The sequence below is a fragment of the Saccopteryx leptura genome, chromosome 8 (genome assembly GCF_036850995.1).
Source record: "Saccopteryx leptura isolate mSacLep1 chromosome 8, mSacLep1_pri_phased_curated, whole genome shotgun sequence".
Classification (NCBI taxonomy): Eukaryota; Metazoa; Chordata; class Mammalia; order Chiroptera; family Emballonuridae; genus Saccopteryx; species Saccopteryx leptura.
In genome coordinates this window covers 9,811,940-9,829,897 of record NC_089510.1, presented here as the reverse complement: position 1 = coordinate 9,829,897, position 17,958 = coordinate 9,811,940, and the positions used below count along the sequence as shown (strand labels likewise).

At 42.6% G+C, this 17,958-nt stretch overlaps 1 protein-coding gene across 3 annotated transcripts in view; it reads left to right on the top strand.

Moving 5' to 3' along the window:
* USP25 (ubiquitin specific peptidase 25) overlaps window positions 1-17,958 on the top strand; it is a 119,773-nt gene that overhangs the window by 70,571 nt on the left and 31,244 nt on the right. For all 3 annotated transcript variants that reach the window (XM_066347318.1, XM_066347317.1, XM_066347319.1), the window contains exons 10-16: window positions 3,214-3,362; window positions 9,244-9,371; window positions 9,768-9,863; window positions 10,976-11,137; window positions 12,831-13,054; window positions 16,284-16,354; window positions 17,025-17,253. In XM_066347318.1, coding sequence (XP_066203415.1) covers window positions 3,214-3,362; window positions 9,244-9,371; window positions 9,768-9,863; window positions 10,976-11,137; window positions 12,831-13,054; window positions 16,284-16,354; window positions 17,025-17,253 — 1,059 coding nt within the window. The remainder of the gene's footprint in view (window positions 1-3,213; window positions 3,363-9,243; window positions 9,372-9,767; window positions 9,864-10,975; window positions 11,138-12,830; window positions 13,055-16,283; window positions 16,355-17,024; window positions 17,254-17,958) is intronic.

The window sequence follows — 17,958 nt, the reverse complement described above, 5'->3', positions numbered from 1 at the left end:
CCCTTCAAGATCGTAAGTAACGGATTCCCGTGAAGTTTTGTTTGAATTTGGTTTCATAGTTTAGAAGACTCTGGTAAAAGGCAGAGACTCAGGACTTTGGTCCGTCAATTAAAAGTTTATATTGAGATGTCAGTATAATTTTGTTTGCATCACATGTTAAATATTCATTATATAAATAGTGGGATATTTTAGATCGTACATGACTTCCCCGTTTAGGATGTTCGTACCGTAATGCTGATTTTGGCTTGAGGAAGACCACTGAATCTGACGCGTGTGGCTGGGCAGTGTTTACACGACGCTTCACGAGCGCTTCTGTCTGTGCTGTCAAGAGTCTCGAAGTGATTGGGCTTAAAATACTTAATGTGTCAGTCATTGTGGAAGCCTTTGTACTTAGGAAGTTGCTTCAAAGTTGTTGTGCTACCTGACGGTGCTTTTAATATTCTACCATGTGAACTGCATGTTTGCTGTGTTAAAAGTGATTTCCCTCAGAACACTCTCGGGTCACTTTGACATACGTCTTCCTAAAGCTTTCTTCTGGAGCAGTGAGTCCCAATGGGCTGGTTGCAGTTTGTTTGCTATAAAGCACCTCCTTGCAGAAAGCTCCTCAACGTTTCCAGAGCGTACAGTCCGCTGGCTTCGGTTCCCCTCAGCGCTTCTCTTCGTTTCCGTCCTGGTCCGTTAGTGTCTGTCTAAACGTCCGAAGCCCCCGTTCCCCTGTCCCCTCCCGGCCCCAGCGGCTCCGTCCTGCACGGAGCTGTTCACCTTCTCTCTCCGTGTTCCGAGGACCTGAATGTTGCCGAGGAAAAGTCCCTTCAGTGCGCTGGCTCTGGTGGGTCAAGAAGTGGTCGAAGGCGCTAAGCTTCACTGTCCCCGCGCTCTCAGCCCGCCTGGCAGTGACTCGTTTTGTTTGATCACCGTGTCTATCCCGTATTCTGCATTCACGACTTCCATCTTCCTCCTTGCGGTCTAACTTCTGAAAAACGCTTCGCCTCAAATTTCATCAGTGTCCCCTGATGCTAATACTTGTGAAACCTGACCGTAGCTCCTGAGGCCCCGAGTCTAATGTTGTGTTTATAATTGTATCACAGTTTTAAAAACAGCAGCATCGCACATCTGTGCTTCAGCCCCGCCCCCCGGACCCATTCCTGGCGCCACTACCACAGTTTTATTTGTCCCCTCAGTTCGTAGAGGGGTCATCAGTCTGCCATCAGCAGGTGCTCTTCGTGCGCTCTCGGAACCTCGCTGGCTCCTCCGCGCTTCCCGTCAGACCTTCCCGTGCTCAGTAGTGCGTGGGTTCACTCGTGCTGCCGCTGCCGCTGCTGCTGCTCTGTAGCCTCAGCTTCCCCTCTTTCCTGTGTCCTCCTCCTCCCTGTTTAGACGCGGTTCCGTGTCCTTCACACGCTTCTCCCTCGCACACTCTCTTCAGTGCCGCCTCTTCTAAACGTGAAGCCCCTTTAAAAAGAGGTTTGCTCTCAGTGCTTCCTCCCGTTGGTCCACACCCTCCCGCACTGGCTTCTGGCCCTGCCCTCTCCTACAAGGACTCTTTCTCATGTGAATGTTTTGTTTTGTTTTTTCTTACATGTATACAGGTTTCTTGAGTCCCTCTCACTTTTCACATTGAGCTCTCACCAGCTACTCGACTCTCTCCTCTTCTTCCTTTTTCCTATTTTTTTTTTTCTTCTTAAAAAATTCTCCCCTGGCTTCTGTGGCACCGTATTTTCTTGGCTTTTTAAAATTTCTGGGTGGGTACTTCGTAGCAGTTATCTTGATAGGCTCCCCTTGGATCTAAAGGGAGGACATCTTTGGGACTCCGTTTCGCCGCTGTCCCTTGTCCCGAGGACTGATTCCCCAGGCGGTCTCACGATGCCCAGGATTTCCTGTCACCAGTCAGCCGGCAGGTCTCTTAACTTACAACTTCGGACCAGAGGAGTAATCGTACAGACTTCCATACGAAACCGTCTTCCCAACTTGAAATCTCTCGGGACAGTCTGAAGCAGGGATGGCCACTGCTGCCTAAAACAAAAGGAAGACAATCCCGTGTGCTTCCTTCGGCGGTGCGCCCAGCATAACGCCAGTCCAGGCGCTGGTGCAAGAGATCTGAGTCTCATCTTAATGCCGTCCTTGCTCATCCTGCCTCTCTGCGCCCGTCATTCCAGTCTCCCGGGACTCCTTCTTGTCTGTACGCATAAGAGCGTGTCTGTATAAACTTGTCTCTCTCTGTGCGCTCTCACTGGTCACACCCTGTTCCACGCTACCTTGATTCCCAGAGGGATGCTGTCAGAGTCTCCTAACCGTTGACCACCCACTCAACACAAAAGCCATAAGGATGTTTTAAAAACATAAATCTGATTTAAGTATTCCGAGATTTAACAATTCAGTGGCTTTCTGTTATACTCAGAATATACTGGGGGGGGGGGGATCTTAAGGGCTGTTAGACTATAGAGTCTCACCCAACTACCTGTAATACTATATCATAACCCTTCACTGTCGTCTTCCATTTGCTTCCCCAGGCGACGGTTTCCCTTTCTTCGTTCTTCTAACATGCCAGGTTCTTGGCAGCTTTCCAGTCTTAGCATGCGCTGTTCCTTGGCCAGCGATATGGTAACAGCTCCTCGACACGCCGGCCCTCCTGCCTCCCAGTCAGGATTCCAGTCTCGGCCTGCGTGTCCTTTGGCTGTGGAAGCCTTCTCCGCCGTCCTCCCCGGCCCTAGAAACTGGGCTCTTCCCCTGCCTCTCCCCTCTCACACCAGTCTGTCTGGCCACACCTTTGATGACGCTTAAAGCAGCGGTTATTTGTTCAGAATTATATGTGCAATTAATGTGTAGAATGTCCTTCTTCCAAAGGAGGCTGAGTCTCCTCAGCCCAGGAACCACTATTTATCCCCCGTGATACGTATTCTTGGTGTTCAGCACCGTATTCTGCCCTTAGAGGCACTTTTTGAAAGAGGAAACAAATAGATATTTATATAGACACATATGTGCGCATACAGACGTGTGTATACAATTACATACATACATACATACATACGGGTGTGAAATAAATATCTATGGCTGGATGTGACTGTACATATGTACACGTTTAAACCAGTAGGAATGTTAACACTATCTGGAGCAGAATCAGTCAGAGTTACAGTTGCTGGTTCAAGCGATAGTTCATATATAAAGGGCACATTGAGGAATAGTAATTTCATTAATTTTCCCTCGCTCCTATAGGTAAAAAGTTTGAAAATACTGAAATGTTTGGGCAGTACCCACTTCAGGTCAATGGATTCAAAGACCTCCACGAATGCCTCGAAGCCGCCATGATCGAAGGAGAAATCGAGTCTTTGCATTCAGAGAACTCAGGGAAATCAGGCCAAGAGGTGAGTCGAGCTCCTGCACCACCGCTCTGGTCCCCGCCCCGCTCCTCCTGCTGGAGAGCACGTGGTCAGGCCCTGTGTCTGTGGCCACCTGATGACTGAGAGAGTATTCTGAGTATGTATTTGCAGTAATGAGGGTAATGTGGACGCGCTTGGGAAAACTGCACAGTCACGGTAGCCTCTAATCTGATGTTAATGTTGCCTAAACAATTTATCCAAGCGTTTTCTGTTAACCTCCTCTGGGACATTTTTCAGTCTTGTTAGACTCTTTAGTGAAGGTGCCCGGCTTACAGCACGTGAGTCCCGGAAGTAAGGAAGATCGCTGGTGCTAGGGGGGAGCTTTATAGACATATGGTACTTATCCCAAATATTGTTGGAATTTGTCCGGGCCTACTCAGACAGCACCTGGCCTTTTCTCTTCTAAAATTGCTGTATAATTGCATGAGGGGCAGATGGAAGAACTTGCTTTCTTTAGGAAAAAGTAATTTACAAAATATGTGATGGACCTGTTTACCTGTCTCTACTTGTCTTTGTTGCCACCCAGCTGTTTCTTCTGCCCCGTCTGTATATCCATCTCTCCCTGCATGTGTTTAGCCATCGGGGGTGTTGTTGTGGCAGAAAGCAAAGGGCAGATGTGAGTCTCTGAAGCCAGTCATTGTTAAGCAGTGAGTGATACGTATTCTCTGAGATAGTTGTCCCTGTTAGCTCCATGTGGGAGGTGGGGTCTTTGTGCCATTCGCTGCCGTGTCCCTAGTGGATAATGTGGGAACTGCATGTGGAGTTGCCTGATGCGAATTTTTTAACTGAATGAATGAGGGCAATGGCCATGTCTCAGTTTTTTCAACAAAGGTTCTGAGATCTTTATCCCTGAATGGGTGCTTTATAAAAATTAAACGATGCTCTCTCTGTGTTTATTTAAAAAGGGATTGGGTTCTTATCTCTTTGAGAATAAATTGACTTCCTCTGAATTGTGTGTGCTTTTTAAAAAAGATGTGACTAACCATTTTTCATTTTAACTCCTTTTTTTTTTTTCAAGGACAGAGAGAAAGTCAGAGAGAGGGACAGATAGGGACAGACAGGAACGGAAAGAGATGAGAAGCATCAATTATCAGTTTTTCGTTGTGACACCTTAGTTGTTCATTGATTGCCCTCCCATATGTGCCTTGACCGTGGGCCTTCAGCAGACCGTGTAATCCCTTGCTCGAGCCAGCAACCTTGGGTCCAAGCTGGTGAGCTTTGCTCAAACCAGATGAGCCTGCGCTCAAGCTGGCGACCTCAGGCTCTCAAACCTGGGTCCTCCGCATCCCAGTCCGACACTCCATCCACTGCACCACCGCCTGGTCAGGCTATTTTAACTCCTTTTCTTCCCTCAAATACCCAAACAGAAACAGAAATAAATAATATTTGGTGGTTTTTTCAAGATAGAAAGAGAGAAAGAATATTTGAAATTTTTATCTCTACATCACAGGTCATCTAATTCAATAATTCTCAACAGATGCTGAACCACTTCCTCCCACTCGCACCCCCCCCCCCCCCAAAGCTGTTGGATCAGAATCGAGGGTGGGAGATGGTGCATGGCCCCGGAGCTCCGCAAGTGGTTCCCATACAGACCCGTTGTTAAGAATATTTAAATTAAGCTTATTTCTCTTATTGATTGGGAGACAGATCTCTAAGAATGAATGGGAAAGCAGACCTTCTTACAGTGTGGTCCGTTTTCTATTCAGGGGTGATGGATGGAGGGGTTCAGGCAGGGAAAGGCGGGATACATGTTCTGTACTTTGTCAAAGTAGCTCATAAGCCAAAGACACTATGGTTTATTGATAAGTAATCTTTCTCACCTATTCCTAACCTTTAAAAATGTTTTTCTTACATTGAATCTGAACTTCATTTATTTATTTTTTTTTAATTTAGTTGGTCCTTCATCTTAATCTTCATCCTCTAATGCCTCAGGCTGTGGTAGACTGCAGGTGGCAAAAAGCCTTCGTAAATTCCAGGCTTAGCAAAAGGCTTAGTGTCCCCCCCCCTCCATATTGGCTATGAAGCTGAGTATTTGCACTCATCTCATCTCCCCACTTTACTTGCTTGCTTAAGTTGCTGGAAGCAATTCACATGCCCTTCCTCTCACGCTTTGTTTGTTCAGATGTTGGTTGCTTTCACTTATGCCTAGTGGGGGGATTCCTGTTTATGCCTTAAGAGAGTTCCTGTTTTTTGCCTCAGATGTGTGACTTTGTATCAAAGATGTTCTTATTTGCATATGGCTATATAATAAAGCAAACTGGGGGCTATGGGGCTCTCAGATATTGCCATCAGCATTGAAGAGTCCTCCTGATCCCATCCTCTTTTTCTTGATGAGTCTATTTTCTTAATTCTGCACCGTTCTTTCTCGGGACCCAGAATTTCTAGCCTTGCTGGTCCGGGGCATCAGGCTGCATCATACGCTTTCTGTTTCCGTCTGTCCTGTGGTCTGTCATCTTCTCGGAGCTCGGCAGCCTCTAAGCAGTCTCAGTCATAGCAAATTTGATTACTTGTGATGTGTATTACTGGTTGCCTAGATTTGCTGAATGCAATAGTTTCAATAATAATTCAACCTGGGTTTAAGAGAATCATCAACTAAAACTGACTGTCTTAAAAATTTCTAATAACATTTTTATATTATAGTCTTATTTTATATCTTTCAGAATATTTTATTTATTCTAGAGTCTCTACAAAGACCAATGACATTTTAGACTTGTTTCTAAATTGGCATAATCCTTGATGATATCACCTCTTGTACTGTTATTTAGTAGAAATTGTTGACTTGACTTTGATTCAGAAAGCATCTTCTTTACTGAGATGGCTCTGGTCAGCTAATTAAGAAGACCTTTAGTTTCCAGACTCACTCATGTTAAAACATTCATTTCTGGAATGACATCACTAGAGACAACTGTATAAATTAAAAATGCTTTTATGCAAGATGAATACTTACAGAATATGTTTCTAAAATATGTTTTTAAGGTAAAAGGGCAAATGAGTAAAGACGGTACAATGACAGCCTAAATTTTGAACTAGAACAGGAAGGGTTTGGTTCCCAGGCTTGGTTTGCCTTCCGGCTTGGTCTGGGGTCCCGGGGAAATTGGAAATGGCAGGTCTGTGTTTTCTGTCTCCACCCCCTACCCCCCCCCCGCCACATTAATGTAATCGCACAAAAGAAAGGTTAAAACCTGTTCATAGAAAAATCAGCTGTTACAACTTACAAAAATGACTATTCTCGCTATAAAATATTTCTGGTAACAGGTTAGATTTATAATCTTGATCAATTTAGAAGCACCTTTCTTACTAGTATGTCCGTTCTTTATTTATAAGTTGCTTTGGTCTATTACTACTGTAGGTTCAGCATATAATATAGTAATAGTAGGGATGTTTAGGGATGTGGGGAATATAAACATCCTCTTCACTGTCAATGACCTCTCACAAGCACTGCATACCAGTTAGATCAAAGAAGCAAATACCTGTAGTTTTTTATTGCGTGGTAAAAAGACACTTTGAAAGGGGAAAAGTCTCATTGTTTGATATGACAGTTAGGTGCGACTGAGTTTATAATCCTAAAGTCACAGAGCTAGAGCTACCCTTAACATTTTCTAAAGTGAATCCGGTGAATGTCTGGCTCTCCCGTTTCCATCAGCCTGAGAGTGAGAAAGTGACACGCTTCCGCGTCTGTGGCAGGAAAAGCTGTCGCTGGTGTTGGAGGGAATGCGTTCACAACAGGAGTACTGCGTAACAGTGGGAACACCCTGTCACGAGGCGTGGAGGCTGTTTCCTGGACTTCTACTGGCTGGCAAAGAAATGCGCCCCCAGCTGGGGCCGTCTGATTTCCGGTGGCTGTTGTAGGTTCCGTAAATTCAAGTACATGACAATTTCATTTTAATGGTGACCTTTTAAAGTGTTGTAATAAAATATGAAAGTAATAGTTACTGAAACCTACTTAGAGACTTGAGTATCATAAAATGGAGTAGAGGATGATATCCCAAGGCATCCAAAGTGTTCTTTTGTGATATGTAGGGTGTATGTTTTAATGCTTCGTAGTAATTTTCGGTGTTAATTAGAGCCAACTACAATTTTTGCCAATGTATTGTGAGAACAAAATAAGCTAATCTGTTCAAGAAATTTTAAAACTTAAGAGATGATTCCGATATTAGATATTTCATAACTTTCTCTAGTCAACTTCAGATAACACCCATATATAAATTAAAACAAATTCTGTTAAACTTCAGCGTTTAGTAAAAAGATAAACCAAATCCAACTCAGGAAGTCTCAGTTCAGGTAATCATTAGCATTTGGGGATGGAGAAATAGTTTTGAATAACCATTTACTTTTATTAGCTTTCTTTAGAGAAAAGTCTCAACTTTTAAGATTTTAGTTAAATCCACTTTGCCAATTTTGCATCACACCTGTTCTTATTTTATGTTTGAATTTAGTTTACTCTCCATTCATTGACATTGGTGTTGTGTTTTTTGACAGTTGAAAACCACGCATAATTTAGTATATGTGGCAAATTATTTTTACAGCAGTAAAAAGCCATACATTGGCTTATACTAAGCACTTTAAACACATTTGTTACATTATTTTATACTTCTTTATTTGTTTATTCACAGGTTTGTTCATTTTTAACTGAACAGTTGCCAGAGTTTGTAGAGGAGTTGGTTCACAGCAGGGAGGCATTTAATTTGTTCGACACCAGTAGTTTTAAAAGATTTCAAGTATAGTTACCATAACTATGAATTCCATATTTATTGTTGATAGATCTTTTTCTTAAATTAGTCAGAATTCCAGTAGGAAAATTAAATTTCAAACAGCTTCCAGTTTTCAGTAGGAGAATTATGATCACTTATGCTATATTTTTTTCCTTTATGTGCCGTGTTTTACAACTTTGTCACAGGTTTTTGACAGTCTAGTTGACTAATAATTAGTATATATACCATTCATGGTAGTAACAGTGATACAGTGTTGAAGACTTGAGGTGTACTAAGTTATGATTTTGGCCAATGGCTTTGTCTTTGGGTCAGAAATTCTAATGTTAAGAATTATGATGAGCCTGACCTGTGGTGGCGCAGTGGATAAAGCGTCAACCTGAGAACGCTAAGGTCGCCAGTTCAAAACCCAGGGCATGCCTGGTCAAGACATATATAGGAGTTCATGCTTCCTGTTCCTCCCCCTTCTCTGTCTCTCTCTCTTGCTCTCTTTTCTCTTTTCTTAAAAATGAATAAGTAAAAATCTAAAAAAATATTAAAAAAAAAAAAAAAAAAGAATTAGCCTGACCAGGCGGTGGCACAGTAGATAGAGCATCGGATTGGGATGCAGAGGACCCAGGTTCGAGACCCCAAGGTCGCCAACTTGAGTGTGGGCTCATCTGGTTTGAGCAAAAACTCACCAGCTAGGACCCAAGGTTGCTGGCTCTAGCAAGGGGTTACTCGGTCTGCTGTAGCCCCACAGTCAAGGCACATGTGAGAAAGCAATCAGTGAACAACTAAGGTGTCGCAACGAAAAACTAATGATTGATGCTTCTCATCTCTCTCCGTTCCTGTCTGTCTGTCTCTATCTATCCCTCTCTCTGACTCTCTCTCTGTCTCATAAAAAAAAAAAAAATTATGATGAAAGAAGAGTTCTTAAAAGATTCTTTTCTTTTTCGTGGCTGTATGCTATCCTCATCCTTGGAATTTTCAAGAGGTGTGAAAATTCTTAGGAAGAATTGTTGAGTTTTATTCTAAATACCACACCGAATCACTTCCCTGTGATGTCAGCTGTGGCAATGTGTGTGAAAATGCCATTGCTGGCATTCTGGGACTAAAATCAGAATGGAGAAAACAGAAAGGCCAGATGAAGGTTTTTAATTATTGTTTTCTTTCAGCATTGGTTTACCGAACTACCGCCTGTGTTAACATTTGAATTGTCAAGATTTGAATTTAATCAGGCATTGGGAAGACCAGAAAAAATTCACAACAAATTAGAATTTCCTCAAGTATTATATCTGGACAGGTATGGTGGGGCATATGGCATGACTTAATTTTAAACGGTTTAGTCACCAAGTGAAGATACTGTGTTTAGAAAAGAATTTTGCTTAATCTCTTTCGAATTAATCTTTACTTTTTGCACAGTATATCTAGTAGCATTTGTCAAGAAAAGTGTTCAGGGTTTTTTTTTATTTAGTAAGGTATAGTTACTGGAAATAATGTTATAAGGAAGTTTTTAAAAGATTATTATTTTTCCTATTATAATCTCATCAGAATTTTTAAAAATACTATTTTATACTGTCTGATATTTATTATAAAATTCTGAATGAATTGATCTGTGGTATTGTCTAGATTTAATACTGTATCTACTTCCATGATATTTAGAAATACTAATGATTGTTATTTTTCTTTTTCCTGATAGATACATGCATAGAAACAGAGAAATAACAAGAATTAAGAGGGAAGAGATCAAAAGACTAAAAGATTACCTTACAGTATTACAACAAAGATTAGAAAGGTATTACACACACTAACTATAAAAATTCATATTTTTAGTGGTTATCTCAAGTCTATAATTTTACATTTTTTTTTGAATGACTTAGGATTCTAGGAGTAATCATTCTGAATCGATATTTTTCTTGGATAGTTTAGTTTTGAATTCTGTTAGAAGTTTAAAACAGTTTTAGTTGGCATTAGAAGATTGTTTTAGTTCTCATAAACAACAGATAATGCTTATAGTCCTAAAATAGCTATAAACTAATTTAGAGTTGAGTTTTCTTCTTTCATGGAGCTAAATGTTATTCTCAGGTTTCCATGAAGACGAACGTGACTGAGTTTTCTGCCTTAACACGGACGATACAGATTCGCATGCCTGCCAGGGCCTCATCAAGACTTGATAACGAAGGGGAGCAAGTCAAATAGAAGTGGTGGGCAGGGGTTGCCTGCAGAGCACCCCAGGGAGGGGGAGTGGCTGTCACCTACCCTGGCAGGGTCATGATAGATACCATCTTCTATCATCCAGAGCATCATATTGTTTCCAGAAACAGCCCCAGTCTAGACTCTCAGATGTTCTGTAGTTCGGATAGAAGACCGCAGACTGAAATGAGACCTGGGAGACGTCAGTTTGCAACTGTGATCTAAACTTCATTCCCTTATTTTAGTGCTAATTTGAAAATGACTACCCTAACATGCTTTTGTACAAAAATAATGTTTCAATCATTCTTTACCTTAAAACATATCAGTCATTATGTTGAAAAATAAGAAGTGAAAAAGGAAGATCATCTTAGTCACCATGAAACCGGAGGACAGATCTAAAAATAGAAATAGTCACAGGGGACGAAACTGTCAGTTTTCATTTTCCTGTTGGGTGACCAGTCAAAGCAGCATTGAAAATTTGTAACAGTGGGTCCCACACCTTCAGTCTTCTTTCGCTTCCGTTTCCTCTCTTTGGAGAACATTTCATTTATTTCTTGAATGTATATTTGGAGTCTTAGTGTCTTCATTTGAAAATGCGTTTCATGGTTGAGAGAAATCACGGAAGTATCTGCACCATGTTTTGTAAAGATTACTTTAAAATCATTTCGCTTTATATACCAATGAAAGCTGCTTCATACCTTTCATGGTTAACAGATATTTAAGCTACGGTTCGGGTCCCAAACGGTTTCCGTTGGTCGATGTTCTGCAGTACGCGCTGGAGTTTGCCTCCAGTAAACCCGTCTGCACTTCTCCCGTTGACGACATTGACGCCAACCCCCCGCCTGGTGGTTCCATCCCAGCACAGGCCTTGCCCAGGTAAAAGGCTGTTTCCACACAAAAGACATAGTAATGTAATTGACACCCTTTGGAGAAGGTTTTACAAGCTGCCGGTGTTGTGACTGATTTTAATGAACTCTAAAAAGGTTAGATCCACATGACATGTCTCCTGGGTGCTTTCATTATTTCCATAGGTTCTCGGGTTGTGGATTGAATTCTTCATACTTTTTCCTATTCAGAGTTATACCTTAGGTTGTTTTTTAGTATGTTGGTTCCAACCTTTTTATTTATGAAAATAATACTGTTAAATTCAAATTTTTTTCTATGATGTAAGCTAGTATTTATTAGCAAGAGAAGGTCTTTATAATTTTGGTCCATGTAAGATTTGTTGGGGTTTTTTTCTTTTTTTTTCCTCTGGGGAGAGAGAAGCCCCCATAGGGATGGCAGGGGGAGCAGGTGCTGACGTGGGCTCCTGCCCCAGAGCTGGGGCAGCAGTTAACAAAAAGCCCCTCCAGCAAGCTGGCCTTATCCCAGGCTCAGGCCCAAGCCAGAAAGACAAACTGCTGATCTCCACCCTCCACCGCTCAATGGCCTTGTGCACAGGGGCAGAGTCCCAGGCCGGCTGCAGGCCTGAAGTCCGTCTTTGCTCTTCTTCCTCCTCTGGGCCAAGCATGGGGCAGACACAGGTAAGCACGGCCTTGCCCCATCTTTCAGAGAGCTCTCTCTCATACCAGGGACCCGTAAGCTTCTTTGAACTTGAAAACTCTGTGACTGCCCAGTCGCTGCTGCTAACTCCCATTTCCTAGAGGGGAGCTGACCATCCCAAGTGACACACAGGGTTTTAATGTCTGGACCAGAATGAATCACATGATGGCCAGGTCATGTTGGGGTTTTTTTTTGTTTTGTTTTGTTTTTGTATTTTTCTGAAGCTGGAAACGGGGAGAGACAGTCAGACAGACTCCCGCATGCGCCCGACCGGGATCCACCTGGCACGCCCACCAGGGGGCGATGCTCTGCCCCTCCGGGGCGTCGCTCCGCTGCGACCAGAGCCACTCTAGCGCCTGGGGCAGAGGCCAAGGAGCCATCCCCAGCGCCCGGGCCATCTTTGCTCCAATGGAGCCTTGGCTGTGGGAGGGGAAGAGAGAGACAGTGAGGAAGGGGGGGGGTGGAGAAGCAAATGGGCACTTCTCCTATGTGCCCTGGCCGGGAATCGAACCCGGGTCCCCCGCACGCTAGGCTGACGCTCTACCGCTGAGCCAACTGGCCAGGGCCTTTGTTGGGGTTTTTTAAAGTAAATATGATTAAGCCACATTTCTACTCTAAAGCCACAATTTCTTCCTTATAGTAATGTAGCCCTCGGCCTGACCTGTGGTGGTGCAGTGGATCAAGTGTCGACCTGGAACGCTGAGGTTGCCGGTTCAAAACCCTGGGCTTGTCTGGTCAAGGCACACATGGGAGTTGATGCTTCCTGCTCCTCCCTCTTCTCTCTCTCTCTCTCTCTCCTTTAAAATGAATAAATAAATAAAAATAATTTTAAAAAATCAATTTGTTAAAAAAAAATGTCCTCCTATGTTAAGGATCTCATTAGGATATTAGAGTAATCCATGTCTCTTTTTTTTAAAGCCCTTTCCTTGTTGAAATTATGAGCTAGTTTACTGCTGTGTTTGGCGCAGTCTTTGTCCAGAGCCTCAGTTTGGAAACCTTCATAATATTTTCTGCTTTACAAATGCAGCACGGCAGAGCAGCAGGGACTGCCTTCCTCAGAACTGCCTGGCACGGCCCCGGCCCCGGCCACCCTGCCCGCCCGGGCGGTCATTCACAAGCCGTTCACGCAGTCCCGGGTGCCGCCGGACCTGCCCATGCACCCGGCGCCCAGACACATCACGGAGGACGAGCTCTCGGTGCTGGAGAGCTGCTTACACCGCTGGAGGACGGAGATCGAGAACGACACCAGAGGTGAGGCTGCTCGGGGCGTGCTGTCCTCGGATGGGCACCTACGAAGGTGAAATGGAAAACAGTAATCTCTCTGGATTCCGTATGCAAATATTATGAAGTTTGTGGTTTCCTTCTTCTAGAAAGGGTATTCTAAAAGATACACTAGTCTGGCATCCCGTTTTTATGGTCTTCCCTGGATTACCTAGCTGATTAATGGCCTAGCAGCTGGTCTGATCTTCTAGTTTCGGGCTCTAAGTTTACACCGAGCTGGTGTTCGCAGCCACTCTGTTGGGGAAACATCGTACAGCATCCTATTTTATTCATAAGAAATGACAAGCTTACCCTGATGTTTGTACAAAGTCCAAGTGATAAAAATATTTTCTTCAGATCGAGGAATGAGAAATGTGAATTTTACTTTTTAATCTGCTCTAACGAGATGTCCAGATATGACCCAAGCTCAGTGCCGGCCTGAGTGAGTTTTAACTGGCACTTAGCACAGTGAGCAAAAAGGACGGTGCTCTCCGGGGCGGGGGGCGGGGGTGGGGCGTGTGCGGGCTGGGGTTTGGTGGCCGTCCGTCCTTTCTGGGAAGGAACTTCCCTTTATTTCGAAATCATCTCCTGCCTAATTTACTGTTGCTCAAATCTTTTTTTGTTTTTAATGAACTGGCATTAATATTTTATGGTAGATTTGACTGTAATTTTTTTCTTACATATCAAAAATACAGCACCCTATGACTGTTCCCCGGTCTTCTCCCAATTTTATTGACCGGTGATACAAGAAAAAATCTGGGATTTTTTTTTTTAATTAAAGATTTAAATTTAAGAATAACTACTGTTTTATATTAAAAGGTTGGAACTACATTCAGTAATATCAAGTGTTAGATTTTATGTGCCCCACTTGATTCTTTATAGACAATGTGTGAATAAAGAACAATCTTAATTTACTAGAGGGTCTGCTGATGACTAACAGTTAGCATTAGTAACTGTAAAGATTTCTCTTAGTACTTTTTATATATAAGGGAATTTTTTAATATTTCCTTTTTTTAGCACAAATTAATTAAGCACATCGTTTTCCCTGAACACTGTGCTAGGGTTGGGATCACTTTCTACTGGACTGGGCAGGTTGTGTTTACTTTTTATGAGATTACATTCAGAAGGGTGGGCGCTAGGAAGCTTTTTCCTTGAGGGAGGAAAGAAATGAATGGATTTGAAATGCCCTTTGGAGACCACAGGCAGATGTAGGTCACTGAAGGAGGTGAGAGGGAGACATCAAGGATCATTCCTGGTACGAATAACTAAGCTAGAACGGTCATTCATAATGAAACGAATAACTAAGTAGCCAGAACGGTCATTCATAATGGCATGAATAACTAGCCAGAATGGTCATTCATAATGGTAGGAATAACTAAGTAGCCAGAACTGTCATTCATAATGGTACGAATAACTAAGTAGCCAGAATAGTCATTCATAATGTTACGAATAACTAAGTAGCTAGAACAGTCATAATGGTACCAATAACTAAGTAGCTAGAACAGTCATTCATAATGGTACCAATAACTAAGTATCTAGCTAGAATGCAGGTTAGAGGAAGGCAGACTGGCGGGTGGGCAGGTCGCTGCCTCTGGGGAAAAGGGAGGAATATGATGGGATGAACCCACTTTGGGCCATTTTAAGTTGGAGGGCCTTGGGCAACCTTCGTGTGGTAAGGTTTTATACCCATGATAATGTGGATTAGAGAAGATTTTTCTAGGACTATTTGTGTTATTTTTTCATCCCCATTGATATTAGTTGTTAGCATTGCTTTTTAAACTACAGTATTGTACAGTATCTCAACATATAAGTGTGATGTAATTTATTTAATTTTTATATTGATACAGCAGATAGTGTTGTGTTGACACACTTGTGAGTCAAATTCATAGTCTCATGTGGTTATGCCATTATACTATAATTAACCATTTCTCTATTGACAGATAAAGGTTGTTTTCTGTTTTTTTTTTTATAAATTATATGGACTATATAGCTGTGAACATCACTGTCTGAATAATTTTTTAGGATAGATTTCTACTAGAGTTAAAAATAATAAGTAATGGCCTGACCTGCAGTGGTGCAGTGGATAAAGCGTCGACCTGGAAATGCTGAGGTCGCCGGTTCGAAACCCTGGGCTTGCCTGGTCAAGGCACATATGGGAGTTGATGCTTCCAGCTCCTCCTCCCTTTCTCTCTCTCTCTGTCCTCTCTCTCTCTTTCTCTGTCTCTCCCTCTCCTCTCTAAAATGAATAAATAATTAAAAAAAAAAAAAGAACCAGCCCTCTTGTCTCCACAACCTCTTCCAACCATGCAGCTGCCTCCTTCCATCTGTCCTGCCCTCTGAGCTCTTTAAAAAAAATAATAATAATAATAATAAGTAATGGAGGTCTCAGAACTTTATTGGTGATTATAGTGGATTTTATTCAACTGTGTATTTATATCAGATATGTGGTGAAGTTTTATTTTGTTCTAAAGTTTTCGTTTCATATGAATGTGTAAGGGAGGTTGGCTTGAGCGTTCATTGAAACCTTTTTTATACATATGGACAAAGTTCAGTTTTTTTTTTGTTTTTTTTTTCATTTTTCTGAAGCTGGAAACAGGGAGAGACAGTCAGACAGACTCCCGCATGCGCCCGACCGGGATCCACCCGGCACGCCCACCAGGGGCGAAGCTCTGCCCATCAGGGGGCGATGCTCTGCCCATCCTGGGCGTCGCCATGTTGCGACCAGAGCCACTCCAGCGCCTGAGGCAGAGGCCACAGAGCCATCCCCAGCGCCCGGGCCATCTTTGCTCCAATGGAGCCTTGGCTGCGGGAGGGGAAGAGAGAGACAGAGAGGAAAGTGCGGCGGAGGGGTGGAGAAGCAAATGGGCGCTTCTCCTGTGTGCCCTGGCCGGGAATCGAACCCGGGTCCTCCGCACGCTAGGCCGACGCTCTACCGCTGAGCCAACCGGCCAGGGCGACAAAGTTCAGTTTTATTGGTTCCACACATTTTCTAAATGAACCGTACTTGTTTTGGTTTTTAATGATGAATTTGTGCTGTATTTTTTATTAAGGGGAACTATATTTTTATATAGACTCGAGGTAATAATGTTTTTAAGAACTGTTTTAGGAATTTTTTATTTTTTTTCTGACATACTGATATGAAAACCTTTGATCTCTTTCTGATAAGTCTCAGTAGAAACATACTGGATTTCGGCCGTGAAATGACCTCTCCTGTTCTTAGATTTGCAGGAAAGCATATCCCGAATCCATCGGACAGTTGAGCTGATGTACTCCGACAAGTCTATGATCCAGGTAAGTCGGCATTATAAAAATTATTGATGTATATTTTTATTTATCTTCATCTATCCTAAGCAGATTCTTCTTACATGTTTTGTTATAAAATTGCTGAGCTTAAATAATATTTTCCCCCTTTCAGTTCTGTTCTCATACTGAATTCATTGCTTACTCTTTATTATTCTATAATAAAATTTATCAGCATTTTTCTTAGTATCTTAAAAATAAAGCCCTGGGAGAATTCCAAAGCTGTTCAAGGTATTCCGAGGAAGAAAGTACGGGCTCGATTCTGTTCTGAGTCCTGGTAGGCTAGAAGAAGCCATTCTGGTAAACTCAGCCATCCGTTTATAATTGAAAAGGTTTAGACAAATCATGTGCTATAGATAAAAATATTCCTAAGTTCTTTATTCAAAAGAAATAACTAAAATAGGTCAATAAATACAGTTTCAAGGTTTTGAGAATCCCCCCAGTTTACGCACCTGTCTGCTCTCCGTGTCTTGAGCTTATCTTCCCTTTTTTTTTATTATTTTGTAGTTTAATTTTTTTCAAACTTTGAACCTCTGCCAGTATCCTCGTGTTAAGAAACACGGGCTCCTGTGCTATGCCCAGTCACCTACTTTGTGGGTTTCCTGGAAGGTGGGATAATAGACTATGTGACTGCTCCTTCGCCCTTCTGTTTTCCGTTTAGGTTCCTTACCGCTTACACGCTGTTCTAGTTCATGAGGGCCAAGCGAACGCCGGGCACTACTGGGCATACATTTTTGATCACCGTGAGAACAGGTGGATGAAGTACAATGATATCGCAGTGACCAAATCATCGTGGGAAGAGCTTGTGAGGGACTCTTTTGGTGGTTATAGAAATGCCAGTGCGTACTGCTTAATGTACATAAACGACAAGGCGCAATTCTTAATACAAGGTGAGACTGTGGAATATATAGAGTGTGGTGTCTGTTTTTCAATAAGTAGCCCTTGCCTGTGACTCCGGCCTCTGGCATGATTAGTTCAGTATAATTCACCCAGAGAGTGATGGATTGGATTAGGAAATGCTGTTGGCTTATTGAGATTCCGTATTACTGGAATCGAAAAGTAACATGACCAGGGCTAAGAATTGGAATATATGTTTTACTCAAAGTTAGCTACTTATTAACTATTATGAAATGTAAATCTGACGTGTTTCTCCTTGCTTGACATTCTGTAATGACTACGTTACATATCGACTCCTAGTCGGGACCCTGACATCTAAGACCCCTGCTTTCTGGCCTCCGACAGTCTCTCCAGCCTCATTTATGACCGTTGTCCGTTTCAATCTGATATTTGAACTTGCTGTATTCCGCTCACACCAAATCACTTTACTCACACGTTTATATCTATACGTTCTCATGTTTTTTATTTTTTTCTGATAACATTCTTACTTCTTGCTGCTTCTGCCTAATTCCTGCTCAGCTGTTGGTTTTCAGTGTAGGCGTCCTTTGCTCTGCCGAGCTTTCCTTGTCTTCCCCGGACCCTGCTGTGTGCTCACCTACGTCTGTTGGGCTCTGATCGAATGTTCACTTGTCTTTCCCACTTCCTCTGATCTGCTTGAAGCCAGCGACCGTGTCATACTGTGTCTTAATCTTTTTAAT